Source organism: Sus scrofa, chromosome 16 (assembly GCF_054392235.1).
Source record: "Sus scrofa isolate SSC_HxYL_T2T_F1_AM1 chromosome 16, Sscrofa_HxYL_maternal_Yorkshire_Landrace_v2.0, whole genome shotgun sequence".
Classification (NCBI taxonomy): domain Eukaryota; kingdom Metazoa; phylum Chordata; class Mammalia; order Artiodactyla; family Suidae; genus Sus; species Sus scrofa.
In genome coordinates this window covers 75,368,372-75,388,339 of record NC_139398.1, presented here as the reverse complement: position 1 = coordinate 75,388,339, position 19,968 = coordinate 75,368,372, and the positions used below count along the sequence as shown (strand labels likewise).

The window sequence follows — 19,968 nt, the reverse complement described above, 5'->3', positions numbered from 1 at the left end:
CAGCCCGAGACAGGCCAGTAGGGTAAACACCACCAGTAGCCCCCAGTTGCTCCAGCTGGGATTCCATTCTCCTGCTGACCTGGGTTTCTGCAACTGTGATGGGTGGATTACAGGCATTGGAATCTCCCAGGAATCTACTGAAACACAGCGGCCTCCTCCTCCCCCCAGTACTGAGCTGGATAGTCTCTTCCAAATTCGTGTCCACCTAGAACCTCACAGTGTGACTTTATTTGGACATAGCATCTTTACAGAGGCAATCAAGTTAAAGTGAGGTCCTACTGGATTAGGGTGGGCCCTAATCCAAAGACTGGGGTCCCTAGAGAAAGAGAAAACAGGGGCTCAGAGACATGTAGAGGAAAGACAAGGCAAAGACAAACACAGGAAGAAGGCCTGGTGAGGATGGAGGCACAGTGATGCAGCCACAAGCCCAGCAACACCAGGATGCTAGAGGAAGCAAGGAAGGATGCTCCCTGAGAGCTTGCCTGTGGAGGAGGCACAGCCCTGCCCATACTCTGACTTCAAACCTCTGGCCTCCAGAACTGCAGAGAATAAATCTCTGTTGTTTTAAGTCACCTAGTCTGAGGCAGCTCTAGGATCTACAATGCTCCCTTCTCCTGACTTAATCAGGCTTCCTGAGACAGAGCTGGGCCTCTATCTGCACTTTCCAAGCACTTCGTCCGAGTGTGAGGCTCGATGGTAAGCTTCACGAAGGTAGGGAATTTTGCTTTACTCGTCACCTGTATCCCCAGTGGCTAGCAGTGCATGGCATGTGGCCGGCTGTTAAAAAATGTGTGCTAAATGCAAGACTGTGCATCTGTGTGGCAAGAACTACTCAGTAATAATAACAATAAAATGAGACAATGTGCACCAAGCATTCCACAACATCTGGCAAATGGGGCCCAATAAACATCTACTCCCTTACCTTAGAGCTTAGAGCGCTGTGGGAGTCTTTCAAAGATTACACAGAAACCAGCAATTGTTGGAAGGAGCTTTCTAAAAACAATGTTCATCATGAACAAAGCCAGTCCCTCAGCAATGGAAAAACCAATTTGTTCCAATGAGTAAGAAATGTGAAGTCTTTCACTGTTTGTTAACTGGTCCTTTTGACCCTATTTCCTCTTTAAAACTCAAGTCTCCCCACTTCCTGCCCTGGTTCAGATGCCATCTCTTTGGATCATGGCCAATACCCATGTCTCCAAAGCCAAGGCCATTTTCTTTCTTACTTTTTTTTTTCTTTTTTTTGGCCCCCTTGCAGCATATGGAGTTCCAGGGCCAGGGATCAGATCCAAGCCACAGTTGCGACCTACATTGCAACTGTGGCAACACTGGATCCTTTAACCCACTGTTCCAGGCGGGGATCAAATCTGAGACCTGGCACTGCACAGACACACTGATGCCATTGTGCCACAGCAGGAACTCCACCAAGGCCATTTTCCAGTGATCCAGCACTTCCCCCGCACAGCTCTCCTCATGTCTCAGGATAACTGAACATCTACAGAGACCTGCATCCCAGAGCCAATGCTCCTGGTCCATCTCCCTCTCCTCCCCTTGCCACTAGACCACCCCAGGCAGGTCACTGATGCATGACTATCTCATGCTGTCCCTTGGCCCTGGCAGGTGAACTTTCTCCACATCTCACCTCCTCAAAGCTTTTCGCACCCACCTAGGCAATGAGGGGCCACCATTGGTACAATGGTTAAGAGTGTGTACTTTGAAGCCAGGTTGCCTAGGTTCAAATCTTGGATCTGCCATCTCTCTGCTATATGACCTTGGATAAGTTATTTAACTCTAAACTTTAGCATATTTCGGAGTTCCCATCGTGGCTCAGTGGTTACAAATCCAACTAGGAACCATGAGGTTGCAGGTTCGATCCCTGGCCTTGCTCAGTGGGTTAAGGATCCGGCCTTGCCATGAGCTGTGGTGTAGGCTACAGACGGGGCTCGGATTCCGTGTTGCTGTGGCTCTGGCGTAGGCTAGCGGCTACAGCTCCAATTCGATCCCTAGCCTGGGAATCTCCATATGCCGAGGGAGTGGCCCTAGACATGGCAAAAAGACATAAGGTAAAATGGGGATAAATGAGGAGAGTTTAGTACCTACTAGAGGGGGGTGCCTGAGGACTTACATAATGGCAGGGGCCAAAGTCAAGTGCACAGCAAGCACCCATTAATGGGGAAGAGCACTGCTAACTTTCACTGGCTGTTTTAACCATTAACAAATGGAATGGCCATAAGGGGTTTGATGACTATCCTCAGCTGTGCTCAGGACCTGAGTGGGGTTTGGGCCTGTGGTATCTCTTGGTAGAGCCTCTCAGGGTCTGCATAATACACAAGGTTCAGTAAAGGGCTGCCTGATAACAAGCCGTCTGCCAACAAGCTACAGGGATGGTGGAAATGAGCCAGCACCCTGCCTTCTCAGACCCACAGCCAGGCTACCTGTGGCCACCTGGCTTCATCCCTCCTGATCTGAATGCTGAATCTCCTTTACCCAAAACAGGCTTCCAGAGAGGATCCTGACACCCACCTAGGCAATGAGGGGCCACCGTTGGTACAATGGTTAAGAGTGTGTACTTTGGAGCCAGGTTGCCTAGGTTCAAATCTTGGCTCTGCCATCTCTCTGCTATATGACCTTGGCTAAGTTATTTAGAGGTCAGATAAAAATTCTCCAGAAACCATTTCATGGCCCATCTTAAAAGTAACTACGCAGGAGTTCCCATTGTGGCTCAGCAGGTTAAGAACCTGACTAATACCCATGAGGATGCAGGTTTGATTCCCTGGCCCTGCTAAGTAGGTTAAGGATCCAGCATTGCTGTGAGCTGTGGTGTAGGTCGCAGAAGCAGCATGGATCCTGCATTGCTATGGCTGTGGTATAGACCAGCAGCTACAGCTCTGATTTGACCCCTAGCCTGGGAACTTCCACATGCCACTGGGTACAGCCCTGAAAAACAAAAACAAAAAACAAACAAACAAAAAAAAACAGTAACCATGCAAAATAAACCCTGAAATATTAAAGGATAATGGAGTATTATGTCTGCAGCTTGGCCCAGTAGAAGAAAAATGTCTGAAGATAGAAAAAGGGAATGAGAAGGCAAATGTGCTAAAATGTTCACAGCTGTATACTGTGCTGGCAACTCTTCTAAGTTTGAAATTATTTCAAAACAGAAAATTAACACAGAAGAGATCAACGAGAGAGTTCCACTAAGAGCTGAGAGATCTGTACCACCCCAGATGGCTGCCCAGGGCGTTCCCCCGACCAAGGGGAAGTTCTCATTACACATCACTGTCTTCAAGGCTGGTTGCAACTCCCCTGCATGTCGAAAGCCAGACTCCAGACAGCAGATCGCAAGGCTTTAAGTTCCAGCTCTCCCACTTAGTTGAGGACCCCGGCTGAAGCCCTTGGAGGCTGTGTCTGTACCAGCAGATGGAGTTACTGGCAGCCATGCAATCCACCCACCAGACAGTGAGGTCTAGGAAGGCAGTGTGTGGGCTGTAAAGCGCAGACCCCCCAGATAAGGCATCTGTGATGAACACATACCGATGGCGGGGCCTCTTATGCAGCAGCTGCTCTGCTCAGAACTGGGGAGACAGCCCTGGCTTGTCCTCAGGGGCCTGCCATCTAGGGAGGGAACCATATCCAAATGGAATAATCCCATGAAAAAGTATACAATTACAAATTGTGCTGAGTACTGAAGGAATAATTGGAAGCTAGTGAAAACACGGCAAGCACCCAGCCTAAGACAGGGAAGGTACCTCTGAGAAAGTGGCTGACAGCTAAAGAACACGTAGGTTACAGCATATTCTAGTCTCACAGTGAACACAAGTTAAGGATCCTACGAGGAAGGAACAGGGCAAATCAAGAATAGGGGGTGGCAGGAGTTCCCTGGTGTGTCTGCGGGTTAGGGATCCAGTGTTGCCACTGCTGCAGCTCAGGTCACTGCTGTGGCTCAGGTTCAGTCCCTGAACTGGGACCTTCCACATGCCTCAAGCACAGCTAAGCAACAGAAAAACCAAACCACCCGATTAGAAAAGGCAGGGAGTTCCTGCTATGGCGCAGCGGAAATGAATCCGACTAGGAACCATGAGGTTGTGGGTTCGATCCCTGGCCTCGCTCAGTGGGTTAAGGATCTGGCGTTGCCATAAGCTGTGGTATAGGTGGCAGACACGGCTCAGATCTGGCGTTGCTGTGGCTGTGGCTCTGATTAGACCCCTTGCCTGGGAACCTCCACATGCCGCAGAGGTGGCCCTAAAAAAAAAAAAAAAAAAAAAAAAAAAAAAAGGGAGCATAAATAACAAATGCTGGTGAGGACACAGAGAAAGGGAAACCTCCTACACTGTTGGTAGGAATGAAATTTGGTGCAGCCACTGTAGAAAACAATGTGGAGATTTCTTGAAAAACTAAAAATAGAACTACCGTATGACCCAGAAATTCCACTTTGGGTGTATGTACATCTGAAAAAAATAGAAACACTAATTCGAAAAGACACACACACCCCAATGTTCACAGCAGCATTATTTACAATTGCCAGGATATGGATGCAACCTAACGTCCTTCAACAGATGAACGAATAAAGATGTGGGGTGTGTGTACATACACACACACACACACACATATATATAATAAAATACTTCTTAACCGTAAAACAAAAATGGAATTTTGCCATTTGCAGCAACATGGATGGACTTGAGGGCATTATGCTAAGTGAAATAAGTCAGACAGAAAGACAAATATTGTATGATATCACTTATCTGTGGAATCTAAAAAATACAACTAGTGAATGTAGCAAAAAGAAGCAGACTCACAGACATAAGTAGTGGTTACCAGCGGGAGGGGAAGGGGCAAAATAGGAGTAGGGGAGTGAAAAAAAGCATTATTATGAGATTATATGAAGTCTTATCTGTGAAACTTTTGAAAATTGTGAAGGACTATAGAATTTAAAGAAGCTTTCATCCAATGTAAAACAATGTAATGCACGGACCTTATATGGATAGTGATTTGAACAAACCAACTATAGGGTTCTCGTCATGGCTTAGCCGTTAGTGAACCTGACTAGTACCCATGAGGACAAGGACTCGCTCAGTGGATTAAGGATCTTGTGCTGCCGTGAGCTGTGGTGTAGATCACAGATGCACCTCAGATCCCGCGTTGCAGTGTCTGCAGCTCTGATTCAAACCCTAGCCTGGGAACTTCCAGATGCTGCAGGTGCAGCCCTAAATAGACAAAAAACAAAAAAAACCAAAGCAAGTATAAAAACCATTTCTGAGACAGCTGTGAGAACTGAGTACAGACTGAGCAATAGAAGACAATTTTTTAAATTTATTTTTAGGGCTGCAGGGATCAAACACACATCCTTATGGATGCTAATCAGGGTTTCTGTATGGCTGAGCCACAAGAGGAGTTTTGCAATAATGGCATATTTGCTACATTTTGTTTGTTTGTTTGTTTTTTGCTATTTCTTTGGGCCGCTCCTGCGGCATATGGAGGTTCCCAGGCTAGTGGTCGAATCGGAGCTGTAGCCACTGGCCTACGCCAGAGCCATAGCAACGCAGGATCCGAGCCGCATCTGCAACCTACACCACAGCTCAGGGCAACGCCGGATAGTTAACCCACTGAGCAAGGGCAGGGACCGAACCCGAAACCTCATGGTTCCTAGTCGGATTTGTTAACCACTACGCCAGACGGGAACTCCTGTTTGTTTGTTTTTAAAGGCCTTCATCTGTTAGTAGATATTGATGGGAGAAATGACACACTGACTGGAGAACAGGTGAAACAGGTACTGAACCTGGGTGGGAAGTACATGTGTATCTTCTGTGTATCTTTTAAAACTTCTACATAAAAGTTAAGGAAGAAATAGTGGTTCATACCAAAAAGTCAAAGTTCTCAGTGGCCTTGATTTTTTTTTTAACAGTGACCAGAGAAGCCAACTGTTATTACACACACAGTGATCTACTTCGTCACATCGAATGACTCCTCCTATTTTAGTGTAAGGATGAACCACAGGGAAACCAATTGCCCTTCAACACGCATTTAGGTTTTCTCCAACCTCTCCTCACAGTAACCGAGTCTATCCAATTCCTCATGCTTCTTTCTGTTCTTATGATCCTTCCCACCCCTCCTTGTCACCCCAACCCACCTCTCAGGTCAGGGGATGACCGTTTCTGGACTAAGTAAGCAGCTGGTGCTGCCAGCATGGATGTCCCCATGACGAAGAATGTCCAGGCTCGGTACCACTGCTCCAGTGACCTGCAAGGGAGCCAGTGCCTCGGGACAAGTCAAATTTGGCCTCGGGTTTCGGTTTCCAAGCAACCGCCACTGGAGTGTAGAGGGAAGCAGACACTAGAGTGATGGGGATAAGAGGGAACTTGAGGGCTGAAGGTCAGCAGCTCTCACCCAGCCTGACACAGGTCGCAGGCTGGTTCCCTGCTGCAGATGGGCCTCTCCAGATCCTGGCAAGTATTCAGAGTTCTCCACCTCTTCTTTCCTATCCTTTAGTGCTTTTCCCATTCCGGGGTCCTGATCCTTTTAAACACAGCCAGGAGACATCATTTTGAGCTACTGAAAGGGCATGGTCTCTTTTATTTAAAAAAAAATTGGGGGGGACTGCAACCAAGGCATGGAAATTCCAGGACCAGGGATCAAATCCACAACATAGCAGGGACCAGAGCCACAGCAATGACAATGCCAAATCCTCAACCCACTAAACCACCAGGGAACTCTGGACATGAACTTTTTTCAAAGGCTAATATCCAAGGTTTGCAAAGTTACTGGGAACCAAACACCCTCCCTCATCACTGGTACAAGTACAAGCTGGTGCGACATTTGGGAATTTGTTTTTTTTTTTTTTTTTTTTGCTTTTTAGGGCCACATATGCGGCATATCCAGATTCCCAGGCTAGGGGTCAAATTGGAGCTACAGCAGCCAGCCTACGCCACAGCCACAGCAACTCGGGCTCCAAGATGCGTCTGTGACCTACACCATACTTCACGGCAAGGCCAGATCCCCAACCCACTGAGCAAGGCTAGTGATCAAACCCATATCATCATGGATACTAGTCAGATTTGTTTCCACTGCACCACAACAGAAACTCTAACATTTGGGGATTTTTTCAGCTGGTGAAACTCAGTTAAAATCACACCCGGCAACCAAAAATTCCATTTTAGGAATTTACTCTCATGACCACACTTGCAGATAGAAGATAGGATCTCCATTGCAGTGTGGTGTAAAATCAAATGCAACAGGAAAAAACGATCCAACTACCATCAGGAGAGGAATAAACGAACAAATTATGTATATACATAGAGGGGAATATTACTCGGCAATAAAAAAAGAAATAAACTCCTAAGAGAGGAGTTTCGGTTGTGGCTCAGTGGTAACAAACCAGATTAGTATCCATGAGGTCTTAGGTTCAATCCCTGGTCCTGCTCAATGGTTAAGGATCTGGTGTTGCTGTGGCTGTGGTGTAGGCTGGCAGCTGCATCTCTGAGTTGACCCCTAGCCTGGGAACTTCCATATGCCAAGAGTGCAGCCCTAAAAAGACAAACAAACAAACAAACACCTCTCAATAGATTCAACAGAGGTGAATCTCAAATTCGTTACACTAAAAAAAAAAAAAAAAAAGACAGAAACGAGTATGGACATGTTACTCCATTTTTATGACATTCTAAAACAGGCAAACTAATCCACACAGACAATAAGCAGATAAATGATTGCCTAGGGCTGGGAGCACAATGGGTGAGTGACTGAGAAAAGATACCTGGGAACTTTCTAGGTTGATGGAAGTGTTCATGTCTTACCATGGTACTAGTTACACGAGTGTACACATCTGCCAAAACTTACTGTACACTTGAGGTTTATACACACTTAAGATCTGTACATTATACTATATATAAATTACACTTCAATTTTTTTAAAAACAAAGCTGCTCCATCTATATATCCTACAAAGAAATGAGTTAATCATGATGTTACCACACAATAAAACCTTATGAAGATATCATACAAGAACAGTTGACAACCCAGAGAGTTACATAGTATATACAGTTAAGAAAAAAATTGTGGGAGTTCCCATTGTGGCACAGCAGAAATGGATTCAACTAGTATCCATGAGGATTCGGGTTCGATCCCTAGCCTCACTCAGTAGATCAGGGATCTAAAGATGCTGTGAGGGGTGGTATAGGTCGCAGATGCAGCTCAGATCCCATGTTGCTGTGGCTGTGGTATAGGCCGGCGGCTCCAATTTGACCCCTAGCCTGGGAACTTCCATAAGCTGCAAGTGCGGCCTTAAAAAAAGAAAAAGAAAAAAATTGTTATGGAACTATAATATACTAGGATGAATAACATAAATATACTTTATGTAAAATAAAGTGTATATGTTTGGATTAAAAAAACAATGAGGAGTTCCCGTCGTGGCGCAGTGGTTAACGAATCCGACTAGGAACCATGAGGTTGCGGGTTCAGTCCCTGCCCTTCCTCAGTGGGTTAACGATCCAGCGTTGCCAGGAGCTGTGGTGTAGGTTGCAGACGCGGCTCGGATCCTGCGTTGCTGTGGCTCTGGTGTAGGCCGGTGGCTACAGCTCCGATTGGACCCCTAGCCTGGGAACCTCCATATGCTGCTAGAGCGGCCCAAGAAATAGCAAAAAAAAAAAAAAAAAAAAAAAAAAAACAACGAAAAAAGAAATGTTCCATGCATTCATCCAACATAAATATATTATATTGAGTATTTAATCTATATCTTCGTTGTTACAGTGTGCAGAAAAGACCCCTGGGAAAAAAATCCCTTCTGGTTATGGAGCTTCTGTTTGGCTGTTTCATTAAAAAAATGTAAATTACTTAAATATAAACATTAAAAAAATCAAATGGTGCAGGGAAGTGTGTAAATTCCACTACTACCTGGGTGAGAACACACACACTTCGTTTGTTTACGCACAGAATAACTCTGGAAGGATTTATGAGAGATACTGGGATCAGTGGTACCTTTTAGGCCAGGAAACTAGAGGAAGAGGGGCAGAGGTGGAAGGAAGCCTCTTCACCATCCACCCTTTCCTGCAGCTTGGGGTTTCCTCTTTTTAAACCATGTTCTTACATATCTATTCTAAATAAACACAATCAATTGTTCCTAATTTTTGCTAAAGTCCAATAATCAGGAATTGGATAGAGAAGAATGACACATCTGAAGTTCTCTGTCATGGCATAGCGGAAATGAATCCAACTAGGAACCAAGAGGTTGCAGGTTCAATCCCTGGCCTTGCTCAGTGAGTTAAGGCAGCTGTAGCTCCGATTAGACCCCTAGCCTGGGAACCTCAATGTACTGCATGTGCAGCTCTAGAAAGCAAAAAAAAAAAAAAAAAAAGTATGACACATAAATCAGAGTATGATATACTGTGAAATTAACAGTGTTTTGAAAAAAGATAATTTTCCATTTTTATGGGGAAAAAAATTCCAAAGTAAAAATGTATTGTGATGACACACATACAAAACTACAGAAGAACCTTCATTAAAAGGTCAAGAGATTACTTCCACAGGGTGGGACAGTGGGAAGAATTTTACTTCCTTCTGTTTGCTTGTATTTAGTTTTGCAGTTTCCTAAACAAACAGAAACCCCATTCTGTGTGTGTAATAACTTTATAAAAAAAAAACGAAAAGAGAGAAAATAGCAGACCAACAATGTCCCCTCTTTCTGCCAGATCCTCTCAGAGAATTGCTGGCTGCCCTCTCTTTACCCAAGGGGCTGTGTGGTTTAGGAAGACAAAGAACATAGGGCCAACAGTCCCTCCCTCATCTAGGGGGCACAGGCTTTCCCAGCCAACGGAGGTTCCGCCAAGACCCCCCCCCCACCCCCCCCTACACACAAGCCAGACGCCAGGGAGACTGAGGGAGGACACCCATACCCATTTTCTCCCAGGACATCGTGGAGGCTGGGGACAGTCTCTCTCCCAATTTACAGATGAAAGGAAGGCTACAAGCTAAGTCTGCTTCTTCCCAGATAAGGTGCACAGAGACCAAATCTTAGCTGAGTGCTGAAGGCACACCGAGCACTTCTGCATTCTAAGACATATTCTATATTCTAAAACACCAAGTGCAGATTCAGTTTTGCCCCCAGCTTCCTACAGAATACAGGTGAGGCAGTGGAGTCAGGGAGCCTCCAAGCTTCCTGCCACATTCAATGACAGCTTGTCCAGCCTCTGAGGCCCATTGTCCATCCTCTGCATACACCTCAGGGGCAGGCCAGACCATTTCTGCAGGATGCACGCGGGGAAACTCCTGCTCACACCAAAAGCCTCACCTTATCTCCAGGAAGGGGCCCTGCGGGCCAGCTGCTTAGGGTCTCACTTGAAGACCACCACCCTAAGGCAGTCCCATCAGGAGGTACAGGCTTGTCAATACCAGCACTGGTTTTGAAAGTGACACACTCCTAGAACTAAGCTGGGCAGACACAGGGCCGTTCCTGGGCAGTCCCAAGAAAATTTTCTTGTGGGTAGATCTGGGCGTGCCTCATGATTTGAGAAAAACTGCCCGCCTGAGAGTGCAGAAACCCAAATGGAGGGGAAGGGAATAGAAAAACCACTTAGGGGATGACCTAGCCAAATGGCTAAGCATGGACCTGGGTCACCACCTTCTATAAGGAGACAGATGTTCAGCCTTACAGTGGGGGAAATCAAGGAATTTAAGGGGAGGAGTGAGAAGAGAGAATAGTGGTGTTGGAAAAGGGAAATAAAAGGATATTCAATCTTCAGGGGTCACTAGAAAATGGTACTCTTTTTTTAGGATGCCTGCAGCATATGGAAGTTCCCAGGCTAGGGGTCAAATCAGAGCTACAGCTGCCGGCCTACACCACAGTCATGGCAATGCTGGATCTGAGCCGAATCTTCAATCTACACCACAGCTCACAGCACCGCCAGATCCTTAACCCACTGAACCAGGCCAGGGATCGAACCCTCGTCCTTATGAGTCCTAGTCGGGTTCATTAACTGCTGAGCCACAAAGAGAACTTCTGAAAGTGGAACCGTTTTAACCAGGTAAAGGACAAAGCTGGGATGGGATTCAGCCACATCTGGCTGTCAGAGTTCAGGAGAGAGAGGATGGCCCCCCGGGGAGGCATCTTTCCCTTTCCCTGGCCAGGCCAGGGGAAACAGCAACAGCCCACCTCGTCCACCACCGAGGTAGGCAACAGCAGAGGTTGTATCACTTCAAGGTGAGAAGCACCATGCACAAGTGACACACTAGGACCCACCAGGCAGTCAGCCCTTCCCAGTGCCCAGAACAAGGCAGAGCCCAAGGCTGCCGGCTGCTCAGGGTGGTTTAGGGAGATGCCAGCTCTTGAGGACCATCTAACACAAACTAAAACACAGAGCCTGCAGTGTCCCAAGAGGGCAAAGCCTTGATTGTTCACAGCCTTGTACTTCCATTCTTTGCTAAAATGAATGTTTTTTTCCTAAGCAAACTTATGTTCAGCCTTTGAAACAATTAGGAATTTGATCTCAAGACCGTTACTGACACCCTCTGAGTCCTGTAGTTTCCCATTTACAAAACAGGGTCAATCCCAGCTCTGAGGCAGCAGATACGAAGTGTAAGTGAGATAATACACAGGGGCGTGCCTGGCACACTGCCTGAAACACAGGAAGTGCTCAATTAACAGCAGCCCTAACATTATCTTCACCAAAGGTCATTTGTTTAGTGTTTTAGAAGGTCTTTGTGTAAATTCAGTCACAAATCAGTAAAAATGTCCTTTATCAGTCCACTGTTCAAAAAACATGGTCTCAGAGTTCTTGCTATGGTGCAATGAGCAATTGATCTGGCTTGTCTCTGCGGAGGTTCCACCCCTAGGTCGGTGCAGTGGGTTAAGGATCCAGCGATCCTGCAGCATGGTGTAGGTCACAGCTCCAGCTCAGATTTGATCCTTGGTCCGGCAATGTCCATATGCTGCAGGGGTGGCCGAAAAGGAAAAAAAGAAAAAAAACAAAAACAAAAAAACAAACATGGTCTCACACAGCGAGACCTTTAAGTATGTGAGGAAGCCAGCTTCAGAAAGCAGGAAAAACACATTCGGTGGCTTCTTGCTCTGCAAATCTCGAATCTGGGGTGGTGGAGACCCCTATGTGACTCCAATGCTGGGAGAAGGCGAACACCCTACGGAAGAGGAGGGAGCCTCTGGCACATGTGCTCCCGGAAGCCCCAGGCAATAAGGCTACCAGGTCACGCCAAGCAGGGCTTGTCAACGGGAAGTAGAGGTCAGGAAGGGGGTACTTTTTCCCCAAGTACCCCCCCAAATCCCTATATTTAGAGTTTTCCATAGGCTTTCCAAGAAGCCTCCTATCACAGTGATGAGGGTCCTTAAACATTTCCTTTGTTTACTAACATAAGCACTTCCTCCTAACTGGAGTGTAGATTATGCATAAAATGAACATAAATCAAAAGGAGACCAGAGCAAGTTCCATCTATTGTGCTGCTCATTAGAAGATAAAATTCAGGAAGGAAAAACAGAACCTCCCAGCAGAGGTCTGGGAAGCATGATCTAGATTTCTCTTATCTGGGCTCAACTTGCAGCTCTTTTCCTAAGATCCCGAGGCTGGACTTTGGTCCAGACCAGTAAATCTGCCCTTGTGGGGAATTCTTTTTCTAGCCCTTCCCTTTCCTCTCCTCCCTGCATGTTATCCAAGGAAAGAATGAGACTAAGTCTGTAGGAGGCTGGGAGGTAGCCTCCACCTGATCCTGTGCCTGGCACCCCAGACAACACCATGGTCACTCACACAGACTGCCCCAGCTGGGCCAGGCGGCATCCCTTGGGACATGCCAAAGCTGGACAGAGGGTCTCTGGAAAGCATTCCTATAAAACCACTTGATGCGCTCTAGGAAAGTCCATCTGAGTCTGTCCTTCCCTTCTGTGCTCCCCCAGGAGCTGTGCCTGCAGCAGGTGAGGCAGGGGACACCCCTTACCTCCCTCCACACCACACACCGGCCTGGGAAGAATGTGGAGACAGCAGGCACACCTCATGCCTGCAAGGAGCTCACAGTCTGCTGAGTAGGACAAATTAATACCCAGGTGAAGGACCAAGACAGAAGCATGAGGTTGGGGCCTGCACACATGGGGTAGGGGAGAGAGGCCTGACAGACAAGAAAGTTGGCCCCCAAGTTGAGAGCTGTCCTGTGTCCTAATTTCATCATGTGCACCCAGGACCTGCTAAATTAAACTGGGGTGGATGAATCTTTCGGCAAAAAAAAACAAAACAAAACAAAAAACAAAAGGAGTACCCGTTGTGGTTCAGGGGTAACGAACCTGACTAGTATCTGTGAGGATGCAGGCTCGATCCCTGGCCTCACTTAGTGGGTTAAGGATCCAGCACTGCCATGAGCTGTGGTGTAGGTCACAGAGAAGGCTCGGAAATGGCATTGCTGCAGCTGTAGTGTAAGCTGGCAGCTGCAGCTCCGACTCAACCCCTAGCCTGGGAACTTCCATATGCTGCAGGTACAGCCTAAAAAGCAAAAAAAAAAAAAAAAAAAAAAAAAAAAAACAAACAAAAACCCGAAAACACCAGAAAAAATAAAAGCTGTACACTCCTGGAGGCATATTCCTGGTTACTAGAAAAACATCACCAACAGCTTCCTTGTTACCATCAGTCTGCTCCTCCCCTCACAGTCAGTAAAGAAGTTCAAGGGCACAGGTATGACAGTTAAGAATCCTGATGCCCCGTCTGGCTGGCATTCCCAGTCCCAGCAGGAAGTAGCTGAATGAGGGGGGGCTCTGGGTCTGCTCCAGCAGAAGCAGTAGGGGCCAGGCAGGGGGTAGAATGATCAAAGGAGTAATTTAAGGCTGAGCACAGAACAAAGGTGGTGTGCAGAGGAAGGAGAGGCAGCCATCTCTCCATAGCGATTTGGGCAGGAAGAGGGTTCCACTCTCCCCCTCATCAGTCAGCAAGCCTTAACTGGGCTGGTTAGATCTTGCTGATGGGGTCTGGCTTCTGTGTCCTAGCCCTCAGCAGGTATGTGACTTACGGCCCACTTCTGCCTTTCCCAGCCTCACCTCTATTACCACCCAATGGTCCAGTGAGCCAATGCTGCCTTTCTTATGAGGATTACCTGTCACGCTTGTGAACTCCTCGGAGGGTTGGTCACAAACCCCAAGCTTTACCTTGACCATGCACTACACAAAAGGGGCTATCGGCCTCACATGGAGCATTCATTAGGTGGAAGAGCATGGCACCTGTCATGTACCTGTCATGGGCCTCACAAGGGTCTCAGGTGCTCTCAATGAATCCTAATGTTCCCAGAAAACATTTCCCCCAGTTCACAGAAGAGGAAATTAAAGAAGATTCCCTCTTCTCATCATTCTGCAGAGGAGGCTCTGTACTGGACACTGTGGCCTGGCGCTGAACAAGACAAACACAGGCCTGTTCATCTGCAGCATACATTCTCGTGGGGGCGGGGGGGGGGAGGACGACAATGAGCAAACAAAAAATAATCTCAGATACTGTAAATGTTATAAAGAAAACAAAACAGGATGATCTGATAGAGTGACAGAGAAGCAGATTCCAGACAGAGGGAACACTCCATGCAAAGGCCTTGAGGCATGAATGAGCTCGACTTATTCAAGGAAGAGAAAGGAGGTCGGACTGGGATGGAATAGGAGACAAGGGAGGAAAGCAGGCTGGGCTGGACTGTGTCTGTCAGGTATTACAGGTGGTCCTAGGACTGGGGACTGTAAGTACAACAGGATGACAGTGGAGCTTTGAGCAGAGAAGCAACACAATTTAAGTTCTGGTTGTTTGAGAAGCATGGACAATGGGAGCCAGGTCTAAAAAGATTAAATAAGCCACTCAGGGAAGTTTCCATTGTGGCTCAGCAGTAACAAGCCCGACTAGTATCCATGAGGATACATGATCAAATGATCCCTGGCCCTGCTCAGTGGGTTAAGGATCAGGCAATGCCATAAGCTGTGGTGTAGGTCACAGACACAGCTCGGATCTGGCATTGCTGTGGCTGTTGCATAGGCTGGCAGCTACAACTCTGACGCGACCCCAAATCAGGGAACTTCCATATGCTGCAGGTGTGGCTCTAAAAGGCATAAATAAATAAATAAATAAGCAAGCAAGCAGCTCAGGTTTCACCACCATTGCTAGCTTGCATTCAACACCAAGGTTTGTTTCCCCAATGTCACATCTTATACACTGTAATATCATGCTATATTAGAATCTCATATCTGACAAAGTGGGACTCCCACTATCTCCATCCTTCCTGCCTCCCTTCTTGCACCAGTCAAGGAAGGATAACTGCTCCTGGTTCTATGAGAACAATTCAGCAGCATATTTGGAAATACACTTTGTAGTCATCTGGCCACATTCAACAAAGAGTATGACATAATCACCAAAGGAACCCAGTATGGAGAAAAGGGAATCCTCCTACGCTGTCGATGGGAATGTAAACTGGTTCAACAATTATGCAAAACAGTATAGCGTTTCCTTAAAAAACTAAAAATAAGAAGAGTTGCCCATATGATTCTGCAGTTCCACTCCGGATCATGTATCTGGAGAAAACTCTTAATTCGAAAAGATACTTGCACCCCAATGTTCACAGCAGCACTATTTACAATAGTTAAGACATGGAAACAACCTACATATCCATGGACAGATGAATGAATAAAGAGGTGGTACACAGATACAATGGAATATTACTCATCCATAAAAAAGAACAAAATAATGTCATCTGGGAGTTCCTGTTGTGGCTCAGTAGTAAGGAATCCAACTGATAACCATGAGGATGCAGGTTCCATCCTTGGCCTTGCTCAGTGGGTTAAGGATCTGGTGTTGGCATAAGCTGTGTTGCAGGTCACACACGCAGCTCTGATTCCAAGTTGCTGTGGCTGTGGCTGGCAGCTGTAGCTCCAATTCAACTCCTAGCCCAGGAATTTCCATATGCTGCAGGTGCGGCACTGAAGAAAAAAAAAAAAAAAAAAAAGCCATTTGCAGCAACTTGGATGTACCTAAAGATCATCATACAAAGTGAAGTGAAAGAGAAAGACAAATATCATATCACTTATATGTGGAATCTAAAATATGACATGAATGAACTTATTTACAGGACAGAAACAGACTCAGACCTAGAAAATTAACATGGTTATCAAAGGGGAATGGGAATGGGGAGGGATAAATTATAAATTTGGGATTAGCGGATACAAGCTACTATATATAAAATAAACAACAAAGTCCTACTGTATAGCACAGAGGAACTCTATTCAATATCCTGTAATAAACAATAATATAAAACAAAATGAAAAAGAGTATATATATATATATATATATATATATCACTGAATTACTTTGCTGTACACCAGAAACTAACACACTGGGGAGTTCCCGTCGTGGTGCAGCAGAAACAAATCTGACTAGGAACCATGAGGACAGAGGTTCAATCCCTGGCCTCACTCGGTGGGTTAACCATCCGGCATTGCCGTGAGCTGTGGTGTAGCTCACAGATGAGGTTCAGATCTGGTGTTGCTGTGGCTCTGGCGCAGGCCAGCGGCTTCAGCTCCAATTAGACCCCTAGCCTGGGAACCTCCATATGCCATGGGTGTGGCCCTAAAAAGACAAAAAGACACACACACAAAAAAAGAAAGAAACTAACACACTGTAAATCAACTATGCTTTGATAATAATAATAATAATAATAAAAATCTAGGATTTACCCTAATAAGACCAGCTGCAAGGCACAGGTGACCTCAAGCATCACCTTCTGAATTTTCTATCTCTAACCTGTAAAACCTGGACACACCTGTCCTCCCTGAAGATAGGCAGTCCAGTGGTGAACTAATATGGCATTACGGCATGGGGGAGGCACAATTAATGGGGAAATGCCCGCCCTGCTCCTGTGAGTGGCTGGGAGGGGAGATGAGAACATTCTTGCTTGGACACAAATAGTTGAGGATTCTCAGATAACTGAGCTGATGGAGTTTATACTGCTCTCACAAATCCTTCTTGCTAGAAAAGAGCCAATGAGGTCAAAGCCATTCCTCCCCAGCTATAAGCAGAACTGTTGACAACCATTCAAGCCTACGATAAACAACGAAGCCCAGTTTCCATGGCAGGCCTCACTTTCATTCAGCCACTATCTCCAGAAAAGGACCAAGACCTTACGGCCTGGTCCACCATCCCAATGCCTCTGCTTTTTAAAATGAACCATCAAGACTGGATTTCTTCTCCAGACACTTAGAATGTGCTGTACCTTGGGCCCTTCTATTCTGGAGATAAGACAGACCAAAAGAAGTAGAGTAAAGCCACAGTCAGCACAAGCAAAGCAAGAGAGAGACAGACCAGTAGAAACAGATAAATAAAAAGAAAAAATAACTGATTTGAGTGGAAGACAGAGACCCCCTCATGACGAAAAATCCCTGAATAGCTGGTAACTTTTTTTTTGGCTGCACCCAGCACATGTGGAAGTTCCTGGGCTAGGGATAGAACCCCTGCCACAGGAGCAACCTTAGCTGCTGCAGTGACATCGTGAGATCCATAACCTGCTGTGCCAGGGAACTCTAGCTGGTGACTTTTTAAGCAGAACTCCACAGACACCAGGCACAAATGCATTGGATGTGAGACCTGTTTATGTAGGGACCCAGGTAATCCACTAAGAAGACTTCTCCCTCACTGTACTGGGTTGCAGCGTGTCGCCCCCAAATTCTGCCCAGCACCTCAGAATGTGGCCTTATTTAGAAATAGGGTCTTTTCAGATGTAATTAGTTAAATTAAAGATGAGGTCATTCTGGATTAAAGTAGCCCCTATTCCAATGACTGATGTCCTTATAAGGAGAGAAAATAGAGACACAGACAGACATACAGATAGAACACCATGTGACAACAGAGTCAGAGATGGGAGTGTTGCATCTCCGGGCCCAGGAATGACAAGGAACACCAAGGAGTAGCATGGCCCTGCCAATACCTTGCCTCCAGAAGTGTAAAAAGACGCATATTTGTTGTTTAAGTCCTCAGGGTTGTGTTACTTTGTCCCAGCAGCAGTGGGAAACCAATATACACCTCTATTCACATCAGTTCCCCCAAACCACCCTTCCCAGTCTCAACCCAGGGGCAGGCTCTGACTCTAATCCACCTGGACTCTTCCACCTTCCCAGAGCCCATCAGCGTTTCTCCATTTGAGGTGAGGGGAGAGCAAAGATCACATTTCAGCTGCCCCCACCTTCTGCCACCAGAGGCAAACAGGCAGGGGAGTGTTTATTCTCTCCACACGTTCTTCTAGTTTTGTAGCTTCTTTAGATTGGTGTTTCTTAAATCTTGTTCAGTCCCATCCTAGAGATATTTGGAGTGGTGGAATAACTATGTATGCTTTATACTATCACTCACCTAATCATTTTTTATATCAAGTCACTACTTTAAATTATTTTGAAAGGAACTGCTACATCGTTACAATATACAGAAAATCAGCACCATCCTATGCAGAACTTGCTAGACGTATGTTTTTAAAGTGCACATTAAAATAAGTACACAATAATTATTTTTAAAAGTCCATTCATGTACCATTTAAAATAATCTCAGGTGACAACACTATGGGATATATCACCTTAAGGAGTACAGTTTAGCTGTCTAAGAACTCTGGGCTCCTAAGCAGAAAAATCAATGTAAACTCTCCTATCTCGTGTCTCACCCTCCGCCTGCACGACTGTGGCCGCAGGAGGAAAGAAAGGCACTGGGAGCTCCTAGTTTCCACTCCGGGGGACTTGAGGATACAGAGTCGAGAGGGAAAGGGACTTTAAATATCTAGTCCTGCGAGTGACAAGAGCGGGGAGGGACTTACCTTCTCGCGCAGAGTGCAGTGGACGTCCGAGGCGACGCGTCCTTCCCACCACGGCTCATCCATCACCGCTTCAGCAGCGCAGCGGTCTGAGGCTACCAGGCTTTCAGGGCGCACCCTGTGTGGACACGGGCAACTTAAGAGGCGGCAACACGCCCCCGGACTCTGACCCCCGGCATCCCTATCCTCGCAGTTCCCTGCCGGGGGTTTGGCTGGGCGCCCCCTCCTGCCCTGCTCAGCAGAGCTGGCGGTCGCCTCCCGTCCCGGGAAGGTTGCGGTGCCCCGTCCCCTCTGCTCGCGGAACCTGGGGCGACCTGGAGCTGTGCAACAACTTGCAGGATTTTTATCTTCCCTTCTGCAAAAGTTGCAGAGAAAGTTGCCGACCCCGCTAGCTCTCCTGAAGCTGGGGCTCCGGCAGCGGCCACCAGCTCGCCGTCCCCAACTCCTCCCCCGCCGCCCAGTCTTTGTCCTGCTCCCACATCCTGCCCTCGAGCCGGGGCGCAACTCACGCATCTCTCTCCGGGCGTGGGGTCTGCGGGCACCGGGCCCCTATCAGGATCGAGCCGGCGGTACCCGCGGATGCCTGCACGCGGTTGAGCCCTTGCTCTGGGCGTTCCACGATCTCGACTGCCGCCTCCGCAGCCCGGCTCGCCCCCGCCGCCTCGCCCTGCGTGCGCTCGAGTCCCGCCGCGGCTCGCAGCCTCCCGGCCGCCGGGGGCCTCCCTCCGTCGCTGGGGGAATTGGGGGCCGGGCCTCGCGCATGCGCCGCCGGCCCCCGCACCTCGCGGGGCTGGGGGTTGGGAATTGCAGTCTTTCTTTCGCCGGCGCTGGCTGCGTTTCCTGTCAGCTCTCCTTCCCTGTCTCTGTGGAAAGCTTCCTCTCACCTTGGTTGAGACTCCCAGGGTCTCCTGGGCACCCCGCGGGGCTGACGCGGGAGCGCTGGGTCCGCGGCTCCACCGGCGCGCGCCACTCGTGAAAGGCGCGGGCAGGATGCCCCTAGAAAGTTCTCTGGCGCGCGTGCATCGCTCTGGCCATCCTTATCTCGGTTCCACCTGTTTTTTCTTTTACTTTTTTTTTTTTGTAACCTGCTCTGCAGTGGGTGGTGGATTTCCAAACGGGCAATTCCCACGAAAGCTTTAGAAAATCTGCTCTTCATTATCCTCGAGTCCCTGTTTCCAAAGGAGGT

General features: G+C 47.3%; 1 protein-coding gene across 4 annotated transcripts in view; it reads right to left on the bottom strand.

Annotated features, from left to right (window-relative positions):
* CCNJL (cyclin J like) overlaps positions 1–19,635 on the bottom strand; it is a 64,537-nt gene extending 44,902 nt beyond the window's left edge. For 3 of the 4 annotated variants that reach the window (XM_085001870.1, XM_003359830.6, XM_085001869.1), the window contains exons 1-2: positions 19,292–19,486; positions 18,786–18,900 (exon numbers count right to left, since the gene is read on the bottom strand). In XM_085001870.1, the coding sequence (XP_084857996.1) occupies positions 18,786–18,848 (63 nt within the window). In that variant the 5' untranslated portion in view covers positions 18,849–18,900; positions 19,292–19,486. Of the gene's footprint in view, positions 1–18,785; positions 18,901–19,291 lie in introns of all 4 variants that reach the window. The other variant, XM_085001871.1, reaches the window with a different exon arrangement.
* Between the last annotated feature and the right edge of the window lie 333 nt (positions 19,636–19,968).